The sequence below is a fragment of the Callorhinchus milii genome, unplaced genomic scaffold (assembly GCF_018977255.1).
Source record: "Callorhinchus milii isolate IMCB2004 unplaced genomic scaffold, IMCB_Cmil_1.0 Scaffold1, whole genome shotgun sequence".
Lineage (NCBI taxonomy): Eukaryota > Metazoa > Chordata > Chondrichthyes > Chimaeriformes > Callorhinchidae > Callorhinchus > Callorhinchus milii.
The window spans coordinates 129800977-129820587 of record NW_024704742.1 but is presented as its reverse complement, the minus strand read 5'-3'; the positions used below and the strand labels follow the sequence as shown (position 1 = coordinate 129820587).

Genomic DNA, 19611 nt, shown 5'->3' with positions numbered 1-19611 from the left:
GGGTGACATTACCAGACAGTATGCAGTGCCCACCACCACCACAGGCACACAGATACACTGTCTCATGCCACCCACCACCCCCTACACTCTGTACATACACACACATGTGCGCATGTATATATATGCACTTTGCTTTTGTCCTGATTCTGCTTGAACAGGAAACTTTGATGCCTCCTCCCACATCGATACCAACTTAACAGAAACGGAAACCAGCAGAGGAATGGCAGATGAATCCTCGCAAACAGCCATGAAGTGAACGACATTTCAAAGGGTCACAAAGCATTTGACTCCCAATCCTCCTCGCACTTGGGCTAATCTGTGTTTGCAGGCACTTTTACGCATTCCCGATTCACTGCTGTGTACTGAATATAATAACCGTTGTATTTTAGATGCCAGCCTGGCTCAGTCGGTATCACTGCTATCTCTGAGTCTGGTTTTGTGGGTTCAAATCCCCACTCCAGTGACTTTGAACTCATAGTTTAATACGGTGCTGGAGTTGTGGAGTCACCATCCTTCAGACGACATGTTAAACCAAGGCCGGTCTGCCTGTTCAGGTGAATGTTAAGATGCCGTAGTCCTATTTGAAAAATATGGTGTTGAAATGTTACCTCAAAAAATGCCCCCAGAACAGCTAGCCCATCATCCTTGTGCATTGCCTCTTGCAGACTTCCGTATTTAGCAGCGAAATGGACAAAGTGGATCTGGAAAATTGAAAATTACACGTTATAATATAATAATAAATTACAAGTTCTAATAATAATAATCCTTGCATTTAATAGAGCACCCTATCATTCCGTTAACAACCACAACAACAACTTGGATATATATATATATAGCGCCCACCACTCCGGACCTGCGTCTCAGAGCGTTTCACAGTGACAGATCCCGGGGCCGACCCAGGGGGAGGGGGAGAAAGGTGACCAACGGTGCAGTCGAAAAGAAAGGTCTTCAGCAGAGACTGGAAAATAGGAAGGGAGGGAGCGAGACGAAGGGAGTGAGGAAGGGAGTTCCAGAGCCTCGGGGCGTAGTGGCTAAACAACAACAACAACAACTTGGATTTATAAAACGCCCTCCACACCGGACGGCGTCTCAGAGCTCTTTACAGTTTAGGTTCCCGGGACCGAGCCAGGGGGAGGGGGGGGAAGGTGACCAAAGCCGCGGTCAAAAAGAAAGGTCTGAAGGCACGCCCACCCAGGGTGGAGAGGAGGACTCGGGGGACAAGGAGGAGGCCAGACCCGGAGGAACAAAGGCAATGGGCACTGTTTTGAGGAGAGAGGTCAGAGAGCTAGGGGGCTGCAGAGGAGTGGAGGGATTTGAAGACAAGGGTGAGGCTTTCGGAGAGAGATATTGGTGAATGCAGGCAATGCATCGGAGGTGGAAGAAAGCAGTTCTGGTGAGGAACCGTAAGTGGGGGAGGAAGGATAATTGGGGGTCGAACCTGACGCCCAGGTTGCGTACGGGTTCGGAGAGTTTTAGGGGCAGGTCAGGTAGGTGGAGGAGGTGAGAACCTTGAGATTTTAGACGTTGACGAGAGCCAAAGAGTATGTCGTTGTCAACGTTCAGCTGAAGGAAATTCACGCTCATCCAGCTCCTGAGATCTGATAAGCAGGCTGACAGAACATCAGGGGACTGGGGGTCGCAAAGAGAGGTGGAAAAATAGAGGTGGGTGTCGTTCACATACACGTGGAAGTGTACCCCATGTCTGCGAATGTCATCCCCAAGAGGGAGCATGTAGATTGGAAAGAGCAGGGGGCCAAGGATGGATCCTTGGGGTACCCCGCAGATCACCAGGTGAGAGTGGGAGGAGAAGCCGTTTGTGCAGATGTACTGCTGGCGGTTTGTGAGGTAGGACTCGAACCAGGCGAGTGTGGTTAAGACGTCTCAAAGCGCTTCACACGATATATTGTAAAGTGGATTGAAAATATGGTTTGTGGGCGGAATGCAGCAGCCAATTGTGCACAGCAGTGTCCCACAAACCGCTGTAGATTGTTTTGTGGAGGGAATATTATCTCTAGGAAGCTATCCACCAATTGACTACCAATTGGGTTCCTACTTACTGCTAAATAGAGGTGTGTGGGGTAAGGGCTCTTGCCTAAGGTTTTGCTCCGCATGGGAATCAAATCTGGGTCCTTTCACTTGCAAGGTGAGCGCTCTAACTAGTATTCTACAGGACTCTACTCCAAGTTACTACAAGTTACTACCTTGAAGTTGTCAACTGTTGTACTGCTTTATTTTTGGTTCAGGGGCCTGCCTGTGTGAGGACTCCAAAAAACACAGAGTGTAATCTTATTCTCAAGACCCCCCCCATTGATTCCTCCCGCTGCTTCTCCAATCTGTTTACATCATGCTAAGGTTTATTAATATTTCTTGCAAAGAGACGCTACACTGTGCATGAGTATCGTATGACCTATTTCAGTCAAGGAGTCCTTATTTAATTCTTCATTGGAACTAATTATACTCAGGAACCACTTACCCGATAACATGCAAAACAGCAATTTCCACATTACAAGGACCCTCTGTGTAAAGACATTTTGTTACAGTCTGTGTATCATTAAATCAATCTGACCCATGAATAGGGCAGTGAACACAACAGTCATTGTTTTTTCTCCAAATTGTGAAATTAACTATAATGATAATCCTTATATTTGATATAGCGCCTTTCACGTTGGGAGGACTTCTCAAAGCGCTTCATATGATGTTCTGCATCCAAGGCTGCACTCTCCACCTCTCAAAGCCAGTCAGGAACCTCGGCGTTTTGTTCGACCGTGAGCTGTCCTTTCTCCCTCACATCCACACCACAACTGGCACTGCCTTCCATCACCTCTGGAACATCGCCAGACTACGGTACTACCTCACCCCTCACGCTGCTGAAACCCTGGTCCACGCCTTCGTCACTATGGACTATGGGAACTCTCTCCTCGCCGGCCTTCCTGCCACCTCCCTCCACAAGCTGCAGGTCATTCAGAACTCTGCAGCTCATGTACTGTCCCGCACCAGGCTTCGGGACCACATCACTCCCACCCTCGCTCGTCTCCACTGGCTCCCCATCCCCCAGAGGATTGATTTCAAAATCCTCATCCTCACCTATAAGGCCATCCACGGCCTTGCTCCCTCCTACCTCTCTGACCTACTATCCCCCTACCTACCTGCCCGTACCCTCCGTTCTTCCGGCTCCGGTCTGCTCCACGTCCCCCGCCCCAATCGCCCTACCATCGGTGGTCGGGCCTTCAGTCTCTCAGCCCTGAGGCTCTGGAACTCCATCCCCCAGTGCCTTCGCCTTGCTTCCTCCCTCTCCTCCTTCAAGGCCGGTCTCAAAACCTTTCTCTTTGACCGAGCCTTCAGCTCCCCTCTCGACTCTCTTCCCCCTCCTCGCTCCCTCTCTTCCCTCCCCTCACCCTGACCATTTCCCCCCTCCTCGCTCCCTCCCTTCCCTCCCCTCACCCTGACCATTTCCCCCCTCCTCGCTCCCTCCCTTCCCTCCCCTCACCCTGACCATTTCCCCCTGCTCGGGTCCTGACCCAACTGTGCAGCGCCTTGGGACGTCCTCCTGACGTGAAAGGCGCTTTATAAATGGAATCTTGTTGTTGTTGTAAAGTGGAGTGACTGTATATTTTGTGCATGAATGCGGCAACCAATTTACGCAAAGCATTGTTCCACAAACAGCCATGAAGTGAATGGTTAATTTTGTTTGGGGGATTGTCAGCCAGGATAATGCAATACACAATTACATTTGTATAGAGCCTTTCACGTCAGAAGGCAGTCCCAAGGCATGGGACAGTCAGGGATTTGGATCTGAGTAGTCGGGCTTGGGGTAAGGGAGGGTGGAGGGCAGGAAGGATTAGGAGGGTAGCCAAAGGCATGGTTGAAGAGGAGGGTCTTGAGATGTGCCTTGAAAGAGGCAAGGGAGAGAGCGAGGCAAAGGGAATGTGGGATGGAATTCCAAAGGGTGGGGGCGTAGAGGCTGAAGGCCCGATCGTCAATGGTGGCGCAGGCCAGGTGGGCGATGTGGAGCAGGCCGGAGTCTGCTGAGCAGAGTGAGTGGACAGGTTGACAAAAGATTAGCAGGTCACTGAGGTAGGAAGGAGCAAGGGATGGGGAGCCAGTGGAGCCGAGCGAAGATGGGTGTGATGGTGTCATGGAGCCTGGTGCAGGTTAGGACATGAGCTGCAGAATTCCTAATAATCTGCAGCTTGTGGAGGGAAGAGTTGTGAAGGCCGACAAGCAGGGAGTTGGCATAGTCGAGACAAAGGAGAAAGTTCCTTCTCTTTTCGAATAAGAGTTTACATTGTTACCTCGGCAGGATAGCGGGTGCTGTCCACTGTGTGCTCTGATCCCAGGGTATCTCCACACCCCCAGTGAAGGTGTAGCTGAGCTGCTCTGTATGTCTGTGACAGACCGCTGGTTATGCTCATTGTATCCGGGAGCGAAAGTTGGACTTGAGAAGAATAAAATAACACACAATCTTTATTCCCTTACTCTTATATTCACTGGCTCCATTTCCCAATCAATTGTAATTTCACATAGTTTTACATTCTAACAAGCTGTTCCTATGAACAATATTTATCGTTTGGGGGGCGAGTTCATCGCCGCAATGTGGAAATGTAGGATAGACACATTGTGAATTCCCATTCTCAGCAAGGCAGCCAGAGCTTCCCCCCCAACATCATGGTACAATGCAAGGCAATACCCTCACTCTTTTGGTGCTGAATTTCAGTGCAGCAGAACAGGAAATCAACTGAATGAAGTTGGTTTGCTCTGAGCTTTCTTTACTCCAATTCTGCCTCCAACACAGCAGATGGGACTTGGGCTCGACTGTGTCGAGAATCCAGGAAGGTGCCTGTGAGTGAGAGACGGGTAGTGGGGGTAGGGGTGGGGGAGTCTGTTGGCAGAAATGAGTGTGAGTGCCATTAATTATCCAACTATAGGAAATTTGCAATGTTTCGTGACTATCACAAGGAAACCGATTACGAAAGTTTTCCTGATAAACAAACTTACAATACAATCACAATAAATTGATTCCCGTTTCAAGTTGTGAAGACTTTTCAAAGTGCTTAAATTTATAACAAATTGGTTGTTTTAGTCCTGAGTGTAACACATTGGCATCACCGCCCTGTGACCACCAACAAAACCACTCGCTATGCAGAGGGTTTTCTCCAGGAAATCTCCTAGAAAGGAACATAAGTCTCTCCAGCCACCCTCTCCCAAAACCGCTGAATAAAACTTCCCCACTAAGAAGGAAGTGTTTACCTGTATGTCCATTGTTGGACAAGGTGAGTAAATCTGCTTCTGGTAAATTGTAACCTTCAACGGTGATTGGCACTAGGCTTGTCTTCAGCAAAGTTTTTCTTACGACAATATTGATAGGAGACTGTGCATGTCCCTCACACAGTTTGTAGTCTTTGCTCCAGGCTTCCTTACCTGAAGAAGGAAAGCAAAGTATGCCTATTCATCTGATGTAACTTAGTAAATTTATCACCTCTATTCTCTACACTTGCAACAGTTTACAATAAGGTATTTCTGTCAGAGGCAATACTCTGAGATTAGCGACTCTTGTGTTCCAGTGGATGATGAGACAACCAGTCTCTTGAATGAGAATCTCTAAATGTTCACTGTGTGCTATCCTGAAAGGTATTAAACTCATCATTTTTTAATAAAATTATATTTACAAACAATTGTTAATTTTAACATCTTTTTATCTATTCATTTCTCCTTGCACATTGATTCTGCTCGGAATAGTTATAATTAACATTGTAAACACAAATCCAGATTTCAAACACTTGATCTGCCATTGTCTATTATTTAGTGATTTAACCAATACACCAACACTGAGAAACACATCCTTTGTGAGACAGAATGCTTGGTATCAAATAGTTCCCTGTTAGTACGTGTCCCATTCAGTATCTGGAAATCCATGACCCTGACTCATGGGAATGCCACTCGCCAATCCATATTCGGAATGGGTTTCTCTCGAGAAGGTGAGCTCCTAATGTAAAAGGTTTAAATGGGATTAAGAAAGTAAACCAGCACAATATTTTTGGATTCACCGTGGCGGCAGAACAAGAGGTACATAAGCCTAAAGATGCATAGCGGAATTTCAGGAGGTGTAACTTTACCCAGAGAATAATGATCAACTGGAATAATTGTTACCAGGAAGGGTGGTTAAAGTTAGGACATGCAGACTTATGTAACAAAATAGCTTTGATGCTACGATGAAAGGACAGTCGGGTTGGTGTTCTGGAAGGATGAGATCAAATGGGCTGAAAGGGCTTCATCCTCTGAAAATCTCATGTGAGTCACTGCACAGATTCCTTAATTACAAGATTGAATTTAGATTAGGAAATAATCGAGAAATACCGCAAAATTGAGCCCTCTATAATTAGAAGTGTTATTACCTCTGAAACACAAGAACATAATACAGACCCACAGTTTGATAGCTGTACAAGGAAGTGGTTTATAGCTAGGTTTAAATGTTTGATAGTGCTGTGTGGCTGTTGTGCATTAATTGTTAATCTTTGCCATAACTGTTAAGGCCAAAGAAGAACCGTTCAATTAACTATTACCTTCATAACTCCAATGGCCATGTGAATTACCTTAGGGGGAAAAGAAAAAGAGTCATTAGTATGACAGAGTTAACAACTGGGTTCAAATTAATAATGATAAATAATAATAATCCTTGCATTTGACATAGCTTCTTTCATGTTGGGAGGATGTCTCAAAATGCTTCACAGTATTTACTGTAAAATGTAGTGACTGCATTTTGTTGGTGACACTGCATCAGATAAACAGTTGATTGTGCCAGTATTGCCAGCATTGTTTCAACAAATAAGGAATGGGTACCTTGAATTTATCACAATAGACACTCTGCATTCACTGCTGTTCAGTTATTTGTGATCTATCGGAGTCCTGTAGCTCAGTGGGTAGAGCATTCGCTTTGTACGCAAGAGACCTGGGTTGGATTCCAGGCAGGGCGAAAGCTTGGGCAAGTTTCGTTACTCCACACACCTGATAATAATCCCTCAAAAAAAAATTGGTCACTTCAATCTACGACTGTTTTTGGGACACTGCTGTGCGCAATTGGCTGCCGCATTTCGCCCACAAATATACAGTCTTTCCGTCAGTGTAATTTGCAGGTGAACGTATTACTCGTGAACCAGAAGTCACATTCTCAGTCAACTTTAGCTTTCTGCTGCTTGACAGAGAAAAGCTCAAACAAAGCCCATCAGAAAGCAAGATGCCTGCACTAAACTACCCCTTTGCAGGCCTTCAGAACTGGGATTGTTTTCTCCTGGATTTATTTGAGATTTGTTTTTCATCAAATTTAATAACAAGTGTTTTCACCCAAACATTTCCATTGTAGGGGAGGAATGCAGCTGTAGGACTTCAAGGCAATTTGGAGAAAAGGTCATTAACTTCATTCATGATTTTTGAAACAAAACTGAACCTGGCTCATTCTTATCTCTGGGCTCGAAGATCAATGCTTCCTGTATTGTGATAAGTGCCTCAACACTGGCAGGGAAAGAGAGCACAGCAGCCTGTACCTATTTTTCAGTAACAATGAGGACAATTCCTGTCTCACCATAGTGTCTCGGGAAAGCTTAAAACAGTACATCAAAAGGACATAGGTTTAGAGTTGCAAAGGCCAATTTCAGGACAGACACCAGGAAGATTTTCTTTAATGAGTGGAACAGATTACCAGGAAGTGTTTTGTAGGCCAGGCCACTGGATATTTAAAAAGCAGCTTGGTACTGTGTCGAGAGGTCGGTAGGGTGGGTGTTCTGAAGGATAAGATCAGATGGGCTGAAGGAACTTCTTCAACCAACCTGATCTTGTGATCTTGGGATCACATGGCAATGGAAGTGAATGAATGAAGCTTCACTGATGTAATTAAACTAATGGGCTCAGCATCAAAGACAGCTTGGGAACAGTTAATAATTCAGCATTTGGCTGAACTCTCTTCCTTTGTTAAAGAAGGGGAGTAACTTGATCTTTTGTGGTGACTATCCTCCTTGTGGGGGAGGCAAGCAGCATCTCCTCAGTGATGAGATGATAATGATAATCCTTGCATATGATGTAGCACCTTATCATGTCCTCGAGACGTCTCAAAACGCTTCACAGAATATACCGTAAAGTGAATCGACTGTATATTGTGTTGGTGAAACACGGCAGTCAATTGTGCACAGCAGTGGACGAGTGATCAAATTGGTTTTTTTTGAAGGGATATTACCCCAGAAAATTATCTGCCAATCGACTAACAAGCGAGTTCCTACTTGCTGCTAAGTAAACAGTGGCAAGCGGAGTATAGAAAATTGCTTAAGGTTTCGCCCTGCCCAGGAATCAAACCCAGGTCCTCTCGCTTGTGAAGTGAGTGCTCTGACTAATATAGGCTACAGGACTCCACAAATAGAGATAGCTCCAAACTGCTGTGCTAGTAACTCTACATCAGAATTAAGACAACCCTGATAGCTGGAGTTTTTGTTAAGGTTTTCCTTGGGCTAAAATCTGAACTGGTGCAATGATCAGCTTGTTTGAGACCTGCTTGTTATAAAGTTAGGTCAGAGGTACAGTTCTGTTTCAGACAATTGGATACTCATGGAAAAGATTTCAGGCTTTATTTGTGTAGGTTGTATCAATCCCACAAACTGTGAAATCATAGACAGTGCACATAGATTCACTTTCCGGGTCTGGCCTCCTCCTTCTTCCGCTCCACCCTCGGCGGCCGTGCCTTCAGCCACTATGCCCGAGGCTCTGGAACTCCTTTCCTCACTCCCTTCGCCTCGCTCCCTCTCTTCCTATTTTCAGGTCTCTGCTGAAAACTTTTCTTTTCGACCGCACCTTTGGTCACCTCCCTCCCCCTCCCCTTGGCTCGGCCCCGGGTCTCCGTTACTGTGAAGCGCTCTGAGACGCCGTCCGGCATGGAGGGCGCTATATAAATCCAAGTTGTTGTTGTTATAGTTGGCAGCACCAGAGTGAGTGACTGTACCACCCTCTGATTTGTTGTACAATGTTTGTTAGGATGCACTCCACTATTTATTTTATATGATTCGATTTCACTTTGGTTCACTCTAGGGTGATGCAAATTAAAAAGAAATTGACAGCAGTTGTGAAATCTCTGTATTGTTACATTGGCTAAGTTTTAATCAAAAAACTGTCCCTTCTGAGTTGAATAATAAAGCACATTTACTTGTTGCAAGATTTAAGTTTAACAATGCCATTTTTATTGACCGCCCTTCACACACGCACACACACAATTGCCAATGTTTCACAAGGGATTCACAAAACAGCGGGAAAGCTAGGTAGACGGAATTAGGATGGGTGGAGGCTTTTGTTATAATTGTTGCATTTGATCATGTCAGGAGGATGTCTCAAAATGCTTCACGGGATATACTGTAGATTATTATAATCATATTTTGTAGGCAAAAGCGTTAACTAATTTATGCATGACAATGTCCTACAAACAGACATTAGGTGATTAGCCAACTTTATTTATTATTTGGGGTTTAGTTTAATTGAGCTGAATGGCTTGTTTCTGTGCTGTAGATGCTATGTAATTTTATGTGAAACTATAAAAGATACAGATTTTTTTTACGGGAATTTGTTACCAAATCCCACAATTTCAGTCACAAGTTACAAATCCCACAATTTCAGTCCGAAATCACAATCTAGATTGAGAATATTACACTTTAGATCCCATTCAAATATCAAATTAGGGAAATCACATTGATGCTGCAATAGATACAGAAAACTGAGATGGACAAATTGGCATATGTGGGCCCTCAGTCTGGTTTGTATATACTTAAGTACGGAGAAGGGTTTCCACATATATCAGACTACACCCCCGCAAAAAAACAATTCTTAATTTGTGTTTGTATTTAGATCACAAAATTTGGTGATGCATTGAGACCGAGAGAATGTTTAACTGTTGATATAAAGAGGCAACTGAAAATGTTGCATAAACTAAATGCTCTGGCGTACAAGCAATTGCCCAAAGGCAATAAACATCTTTTATCTCATTAGAGCCCTGAGAATGGCAGTTTTTCTTACATTATTTGAAATGTTTATCATCCAGAAAGACAACATCCAAGACGAACAGTTAATTCTCCACAGATGGCGCATTGTATAAAGTACAAAATACTGTAACAGCAAAGTCAAGTCAGGTACACGAGGAATTGATAGTTATGTAATAGGGTCAATCGTACACCTGCTCTGCTGTGCAATAATAATCCTTTCATTTGATATAGTGCTTTGTCACGTCGTTGAGACGTCTCAAAGCGCTTCACAGAATATATTGTAAAGTGAATTGACTGTGGGTGTATTTTGAGTACAAAACGCAACAGCCAATTGTGCACAGCAATGTTCCACTAGGATTCACTTCATGTTTGCACTGATGTAAACTCCAAGATTCGACAATATTCCAACATCAGCTCATGGAACCCTTTCTAAGTATGTAGATAAACAGATTTATTCAAATCGCACTTGAGCTAATGGTGCCTAAAGCGAGTCTCGATCATGTGCGTCAGCCTCGCACAGTGGTACCACTCTCGCCTCTGAGTCAGAAGGTTATGGATTCAAGCCCCACATCAGGACTTGGAATCACAAAGTCTAAGTTGACACCCCAATGCAGTGCTGGGGGGGTGTTGCATTGTCGGAGATGCTGTCCTTTGGATGAGTCATTAAACCGAGATCCTGTCTGTCTGTTCAGGTGGATGGTAAAAATCCCATAGCACTATTCAAAAAATGGGAGTTTTTTCCGGTGTCCTGACCAATAAATCCCCCAAATAAAATTGTTCACTCACGCCATGGTTGTTTGTGGGGCACTGGTGTGTGCAATTTGGCTGCCGCTTTACGTTTACACAAGATAATCAACTTACAGTATATCCTGTGAAGCGATTTGTTATGCCTCAACGACTTGATAAGGCGCTACATCAAAATGCCAAATGCAAGCATTATTATTATGTACCTTGCAGAATGACTTTAATCATTACCCCGTAGCATACACAGCAGCTGCTCATGAGGTAATTGTGAAATCTTGGGCTATGGTGAACAAGGAAACAAAGTCTCACATGTACCAAATGTGAGCAATGTTAAACAAGGCAACTTCTGCAGTGCATTGCACTGACCCACAGGGACTCTTTTCCTGAGCTGTCCACCTCCAGTCAGTTCTAACAGGATTCCTTATTCGAGATTCCCATTAAGAAACATCGCAGAATAAACCTCAACGTTTTAGAAATAAGCGGAAACACAAAACTCACAAGTGAGGAAATCCTGATGAGCTGAAGGTTTTGCTTCCAGCTGAGGGAAACTGGTGTGAACTATTTAAATTTTAACAGGATTGTTACCTTGAGGTGTGTAAATATGCCTCACAGTGATGTAAGGAGTTTTTTCTATACAGAAGTGGTTTGATTTTTCTCCAGCTCTCTGCCTAATACTGAAAACTGGAGGTTAACAAGCTGTTGTGGCAGCTAGAATTCAAACCTGAAGGATGATCACACCTTTTAGAATGCAAGATAATAATAATTTGGTATAGTGCCTTTCATGAGCACATCCCAGAGCGTTTCACAGGTTATACTGTAAAGTGTTGTGACTATGTATTATGAAGGTGAACCCGGCAGCCAATTTGTGCACAGTGATGTCCCACAAACAGCCATGAGGGTGAGTGACCAATTTTATTTGGGGAGATTGTTGACATTGATATCGGTAGAAACTAGCTATTCTTTTTGAACCGTGCCATGGGATCCACCTGAACGGGCAGTCGAGACCTCGGTTTAACTTCATATCCAAAAGAAAGATGTCATCATCTGGGAACAATAGTTCTAGTTATAATACAGGCATACAGCAGCGCCAGGCATTCTAAATCTAGCCTCCCTTATGTTTTTATCTTGTCAGCCAGGTGTCTGACACTTTCAGAAACCCATTTCTATGCTTAAGACAGTTCTCTCAATGGTTAAGTACGCATTTTGGGCTGGTTAAACTCCAGAAGTTACCCCAACACACACTCTCAGTTTGGTTTGGATGCTCTATAAGCACGGTGATGGGTTTCCACATATGTCAGACACCAAGAAAACCACAAAAAGAATATCCAAACCAAACTGGGAGCTTTACATGTGTGTGTACCACCTGCACATGGAAATGTCCTTGTATCTGGAATGTAATGCGCACTCTCCCTCTGGAAGAACATATCCAGCTTACCAAATGCCAGAGAGTATTAGTTTGGCAAGAACCCAGAGTGTGTGTTAGGGTACTGCTGGAGTTTAACCAGCTCAAACTGTATAACTTGCCTTTGAGAGCACTAATAAGCTTCCTACAGCTTATCCACTTAGGACAACTGTACTGCTTAGGCTGTGGCTTGCAAGGCTAACATACATCTCTGTGTATGCAGCTCTTTGTTATGTTACGTTGAAGATTTTATGTCGATTTGGCATGAACGTCACTTCAAACTAATGCAAAAACCTGTTTTGGAACCACTCAGTTGGACACAGATACAGCAACATTTAACAGAGATATAGTATTACACTATAAGGTAGAAATGGTCTTATTCCTTGACAGCACAATAAAAAATTATATCTGTATAGAGCCTTTCAGGTGTAGAACAAAACATGCAGATTCACTTTATATTTTAGAGCATGATAACTTAAGGTAAAACGACAATAATCCTCACAACATGAAACACAGAGCAGAGCTACCAGATTTACCTTTTACATGTCACAGGCTCATTCAATAAAACATTCAATTGGATATTTTGTTAACTGGCTAACCACCCTCTGATACAGATAAACTGCACTGAATCACTTCCCAAAGTGTGCTAAGATTTTGGGTGAGTCTGTGGCTTTAAAAGTTGTCAAAATGCACTTCGAAATCAATTGCCCGTGAGAGGGAGGTGGAGCACAATTCAATAATTAATAACTTAATTAAATACTCATTTTGTATTTACATTTAAATGGACTGAACACTTTGACGTCACTTTGCAATTTAGCTCTGTGGTAAACAGTTTCTTGAGGACTTTGGATATTAAAGTACGTTTCTGAGACGGTCTGAGCAAATATTGTACATCAACAAATGCTTTCTAGCCCCTTGAGGTATAATTCAAATCAATGAGCCTTTGTCAACACAGTATTACATCTTTGGATCAAATCATCTTACCTTTGTGCTTTTCTTCATGGTGAGGAGCTGGAGTTGAGGTACACTTCCCAGCGTATAAAAGCTGAACCAGTAACAGAACCAATAATCTCTGCATTATATTGTGAATGTTAAAATTTCTGCTGTAGCATAAAGAACTGCAAGTGTATTTGCTTAATTGCTGTGGCTGTCATATACCGATGCACATAAAAGTCTCACTGGCATTGGTAACCCTAAGAATCTTTCGTTTGAAGCTATGATTCAGTAACTCTGCCTCCTCTAATGTTTAGATGTTTTACGTCAGGTGAATGACACACTGTGTTGAATTCCGACCAACAATTAAAGGTGACAGTCAGTCATTGGATCCACATTACTGTTTTGCCAGACAGAAAATAAATCTTTGTTGTCGTGCAATGTGATTCCAGATTTTTAACACTTTCCCTCTAATACCGTTAAAGAGCAGGATTAAATGTAGTTTTATATTGTAGTGAAGCTTAGGGACCAAAAACACATTTTATTTGTCCAGCTGATGAGTTTCCCCAAGATTTTTAACAGTATATAAAGTAAATGAGCTACAAAAAAAAACTATCCAGTTTTGTAACAAAGAAAATTGTATTTCACTGAAGTAATAACTTCAAGGGGGAACCCGTGTAGCTGACTCTTTTTAAGGTACTGTATTTGACTAGTTTCCTTTTTAAACGGCAGGTAATAGTAATCCTTGCATTTGATATAGCGCTTTTCACGTCGGGAGGATGTCCCAAAGCGCTTCACAGAACACACTGTAAAGTGAATTGACTGTATATTTGTGGGCGAACGCGGCAGCCAATTGCGCACAGCAATGTCCCACAAACAGTCGTAGATTGAAAATGACCAATTTATTATTGTAAATGGGACTGAAAAGATTCTTCTTGAGGGAGCGGGTGTAGACATGATGTGTTGAATGGCCTTCTTCTGTAAATTTCTATGGTTCCATTAAGTAATAGTAATCGTTGTCATCAACATCATTGTAACCATAACAATAGTAATACGTATGTGGCAAGGTAAAACAAATATAGTTCCTATAATCATTGGTGCGACTGGGACTGTTAATACAACTATTCAGAAAATATCTTGACAAAATATCAATCTCCTGGAAAACGTAGGAATTTTAGGAAGCTCAAGTATACAGTACTATTAAAGTAACATCCATTCATATGTGACGTGACAGTGTTATTGGTCTGGCTGACCCATCACTGAAAATTACACAGAAATCACCTCCACAGAGTGATTTAAACTGTAATAACATAATAATGATAATCCTTACAATCCTTGCGTCTCATCTACCACCTTTGCCGTAGGGAGGATCTCTCTTTAAAGGTTTGTACAAAGTCACTGAGCGATGACAGGGACAGATGTCTCACAGTGTCCATGCTGGCAGTTCCTGAGGACACTGTGGCACCATCTGAGATGCTTGGAGCCTTTCCATAATTCAATGCTTCTCCAACCATTGTTGAGTGGCTGACAGTTGACTTTCATTGACTGCATTGAGTCAATTCTGTATACTTAATTCAAATAAATTCATTAAGTTATAACCTTTTGGGTTTTGGGACACTGAGATAATCAAGCTCATAGAGACGGATACTCCTTCAATAATAGGTTTTATTCAAGAAGCCTGTACAGAAAGGCGGCATTTACTGATTTGAGAAACTGTATAATTATTGGCTTCTATCCAAAACTGTTTCATCTTTAGGCTAGTTATTGACCAATACTTATACTGCTGAACAAACATGTCAAATTCTGTCATTGACCATTAACCCAACCTATATTTAAGAGAACAAAGACTTCAAACAACTAACATTGGTTACCCACACCCACACTCCTCGCTTCTGTTCCTTAGAGTTTGAGACTGCCAACACACATTTCCTTGCCACTTCTGCATGCCAAAGCCCCACTAGTCATATCTCTTATCTACATAACTACACAGGGACAGTAGATAAAGGAAAAAGAGACACTATTCATTTCTATCAAGGTCGCAAAGGTTCTCGGCAGAATTTTGTTTTAAAGGTTTAGCGCTACAAATGTTAAGTGACTTCCATTCTAAGCAAAATGAAAACAGCATAATAATCAACTTAAACAAATCTAATAGTCTATAATGTTTAAGTAATTACAAATTTATGTTTCTTACTGGTAAAACTCCCAAAGCAGTGGTACATATATTATCATGAAGTGCTTTGAGATGTCTTAAAGACATGATAAGGCACTATATCAAATTCAAGTATTATTATTATTATATTCCATGATGCATCATTCTTAACCCCTTACCATCCTGTTTGCTCCCTCTGCTCAGCGGACTCCGGCCTGCTTCACGTCCCCCGCCTCGCTAACCCCGCTATTGGCGGGTGGGCCTTCTGCCACTCTACCCCCACCCTCTGGAACTCCATCCCACAGTCCCTCCGCCTTGCCCCATCCCTTGCCACCTTCAAGACCCACCTCAAGACCCTCCTCTTCAACCGTGCTTTCGATCTCCCTGCTTAACCCCCTGCCCTCCACCCTCCCCAGCCCAACCCCCAGCTCGGGTCCCTAACTCTGTCTGTCCAGCGCCTGACGTGAAAAGTGCATTACAAATTTAATTTTGTTATTACTGTTGTTCTTATGCCAAGAACACCTCGCCCATGATACTTCACTCTGCTTAAATAGTTGTATATGATGGACCTTGAACTATTGAATGGGATTAGCCTGCATTTGACTGTAGCATAGAATTTGAGGCCTGAAATTTCACCTGGTCTTATCCCGTTAGGGCATCTTGTCTTTAAAATTTAAGATGGCCAGAATTGTGAAAAAATCTTCAATTCAGTCTTAATTAGCAGCCTTAATTTGCCCACAAATATAGTCAATTCACTTTACAGTATATTCTGTGAAGCGCTTTGAGACGTCTAGAAGATCTGAAAAGTGCTATATCAAATGCAAGGATTAGTATTACATATTATGATCAATTCCGATTTTCCATCAATTCCTTCAGAAAAATGGCTTCTACAATTCTGCTCAAACTATCATTTTAAGACAAAATAAACAGGGGATTTCAGTGCTTGTGTGGAATGTCAGAACCATGTGACTGTGTTTTTATAATAATCCTTGCATTTGATATAGCGCCTTATCATGTCTTCGAGACGTCCCAAAGCGCTTCACAGAATATACTGTAAAGTGAACTGACTGTATATTTTGTGGGCAAAACACAGCAGCCACTTGCACACAGCAGTGTCCAACAAACCACCATGGATTGAGTGATCAAATTATTTTAGTTATTTATTTTTTTGAAGGGATTATTACCCCCGGAAAAGCAATCCCTTAATCGACTAATAACCGGGTTCCTACTTGCTGCTGGGTAAACAGAGGCATGTGGAGTCAGGAAACTTGCCCAACATTGTACCGTGCTCGGGAATCAAACAAAGGTCCTCTTGCTTGCGAAGTGAGTGCTGTAACCATTGAACTACAGGACTCTACATAATCCGATGAGATGAAGGTGGAGTGGGAGGTAGGGTGGTGCCCACAGTAAGATAGTAATATCTTGTGAGCCGGATGTCTGACACATGAGAGTTCAGTTCTACCTGTGCCACCTACACATGGAAATTTTGCATTTATTTAGAATTAGGTGTGCATTCCCTACCAAGTGCAACACACCTTGCTTACTATTACTGCTAATCACCACATTTGTGCTCAATATGGACTTGATAACATTCTTGAGCTCAGGGATAAGATGTCCAACACAATGCACATATGTGACCACACTTCAGTCCCAATTGATAGAATGAAGGAATGCTCTTTAAAAGAGCCAGCACAGACTCAATGAGCCAAATGGGCTTCTTCTACTCTATACTTTGCTATAGTTCTAAGGTTTTAGAGTACACTGAAGGTGGTAATAGGAGACAATTTTTGTTGGTTGCCTGCGCCTTCTATCACCCTCCTATCTCCACCCTACAACAACAAATTGCACTTATATAGCGCCCTCCACACAGGGTAGCATCTCACAGCGCTTAGCAGTGGTGGAGCCTGAATCCGAGCAGAGTCGGGGGGTGGGGTGGGGAGGTAACCGTATGCACAGTTGAAAGAGCGGTTTTCAGGCAGGACCTGAAAAGGAGGAAAGATGGGGCAAGGCGGAGGGATTGAGGGAGAATGTTCCAGTTTCAGGGTGCAGTGGCTGAATGCGTGACCTCCAATGGTGGTTCGAGGGACAAGTAGGAGTCCAATGCCAGTCAAGCAGAGGCACCGGGTGGTGGATTGGGCAGTGAGGAGGTTGGAGAGGTAGGGAGGAGCCAGAGAGTGAAGGGATTTGAACACGAGTGTGAGGATATTGAAGTTGAACCTGCCCGTAGCGCTTTGGGACATCCTCCCAAAGTGAAAGGCGCTATACAAATGTAATTTGTTGTAGTTCTTGAGAATTCTAATTTTTTTTGACAGCTTTTCCAGAGATCTTCCGCACCTATATATCTGGTTATGGCCACCAACCCAGGGAGCTGGCTGTTTCTAACCTAGGAGAGGCATTTTGCCTTCATGGAATAGTGAGTAAAGAACAACACTAATCAAACTTTCTTGATTGTTATCGATTTCCATCTTCTCAGGGTTGAAAATAGTCGACTTAAGGCCTGAAATTTCACCTTACTCAAGATTGAGCACAGTTAAGAAAAAATCTTAAATTCAGTCCTTATTTGGAAGCAAGCTCTTTTTAAGAAGATTGTAGACAGGTTTTCAGATTAATCCTGAATTTAAAAATTTTCTGCAATTTTCACTAGATCAGATTTTAAGGTAAATGGTCTTAGAAGGTAAGACCAGGAGGAATTTTGACGCCCTGCTATCAGTCCACTGTCCAACTATATCAACATCTGTCTGCTGTCTCTCCCTAACTATGTCAACATTTATCTGCAGTGAATTAGTAGGTACTTTAATTATCTTTCAACAACCACATTAAAATGATTTTCTGAGCAGTTTTGAACAGTTAATTTCTGGTGCTGTCCATTTTTTTGAACACAACTTTCAAAATGTTATGGTGTGAAATGCACTCACTGAACATCTCACCCCAATCTTCTGATAGAATCATTAGGTTTCTTTGCGTTAAGTGCTTAACACCATATAGTATTCTCTCATTTCTCTGCTTCCTTCAAGAAAGGAATATTAAGGCTTCAATTGAAATAATGACCTTTCAGATTCTGTGAGTATTGCAGATAAGGGGTAAAGTTTGGTATTTCTAACCCATTTCTTGTGCTAATTTACACATGGTTAAGTCTCTGCAAACACTTTACCCTTCTATTGCATTTTCAACCCTGTTAAAAAAATCACCAAACCTACAATTCTGAACAACGCACATTCCTTCCATTGTATTTGGCCATTTCCTTTGACTGCCTTCAGAGTTGCCTTTCCCTTTAATTTCAATTTCTTGGCTAATCACCAGTTTTGTTATATACTGTGAAGTATCAGCTGACCACTTGGTCACAGGCTCAGTAATACTGCTATAATCTTCTATTGTGGATTCTGAAGGGAATTATTCAAGAGATTAACTATACCCGTCACTTGCACAACTTTTCTTTCGAGTTTCTGAAGCCCATTGCAATTCATGCCTTTTTGTTATATAACAATAATAAACCTTGAATTTAATAATAATAATCCTTGCATTTGATGTAGCGCTTTTCACGTCTTCTAGACGTCTCAAAGCACTTCACAGAATATATTGTAAAGTGAATTGACTGTATATTTGTGGGCAAAACGGGGCGCACAGAAATCGCTGGGAGACGAACACAAGTCTCATTTGCGAAGTGAGTGCTCTAACCACTGAGCTACAGAACTCCAACTCCGATTTGATATAACGCCTTATTACATTGGCAAAATGTCTCATATTACTTCACAGATTTACTGTAAAGTACAGTGAATAAGTATTGTGTAGGTAAATACAACCACACAATCAGCCAGGCAGTGAATCGTCAATTTTATGTGGAGGATTGTTGGCCAGAACATTGGAAGAAACTCCCTTCTCTTATCAAATAGTGCCAAGGGATCTTTAGTGTCCACTTGAATAGGCAGATGAGACCTCGGATTAATGTCTCATTTTTTGGTAAATCACAGCTCACTTTGATTGGAATCTTCCAATCACTTTTTCCTCTTGAGACATTTAGAAAGATCTTTAATGATATGGTTTGCTCCCTTTAAGACATGTTGAAACATTTGTATTCTAACGCCCAATTCTCAAGATGAGATAGGGCAGACAGCTATGGGACGTCTTCACATCTTTAATGTTTCAAGTCGATATTCAAGTGGTTTGGAAAATTCACACCGAGACATGGAATATATAACAACCCAAATCTGGAAAGGAATGCAGAGCACTGTAGTGTTAAGCAATGAACCCAGAAGCTAATGCAAGTTAACGATGATGTGCAGATGGATTTTAAATTTAAATAATAATCCTTATGTTTGATGTTGACATTTGATAACGAACCTCTTTGACTGGGATTTCGGATTATCGTTCCTCTCCTT

At 42.5% G+C, this 19611-nt stretch overlaps 1 protein-coding gene across 2 annotated transcripts in view; it reads right to left on the bottom strand.

Annotated features, from left to right (window-relative positions):
- LOC103180998 (carbonic anhydrase IX) overlaps nt 1–13395 on the bottom strand; it is a 35965-nt gene extending 22570 nt beyond the window's left edge. For both annotated transcript variants that reach the window (XM_007897177.2, XM_007897179.2), the window contains exons 1-5: nt 13138–13395; nt 6561–6590; nt 5248–5418; nt 4293–4435; nt 609–701 (exon numbers count right to left, since the gene is read on the bottom strand). In XM_007897177.2, coding sequence (XP_007895368.1) covers nt 609–701; nt 4293–4435; nt 5248–5418; nt 6561–6590; nt 13138–13231 — 531 coding nt within the window. In that variant the 5' untranslated portion in view covers nt 13232–13395. The remainder of the gene's footprint in view (nt 1–608; nt 702–4292; nt 4436–5247; nt 5419–6560; nt 6591–13137) is intronic.
- Between the last annotated feature and the right edge of the window lie 6216 nt (nt 13396–19611).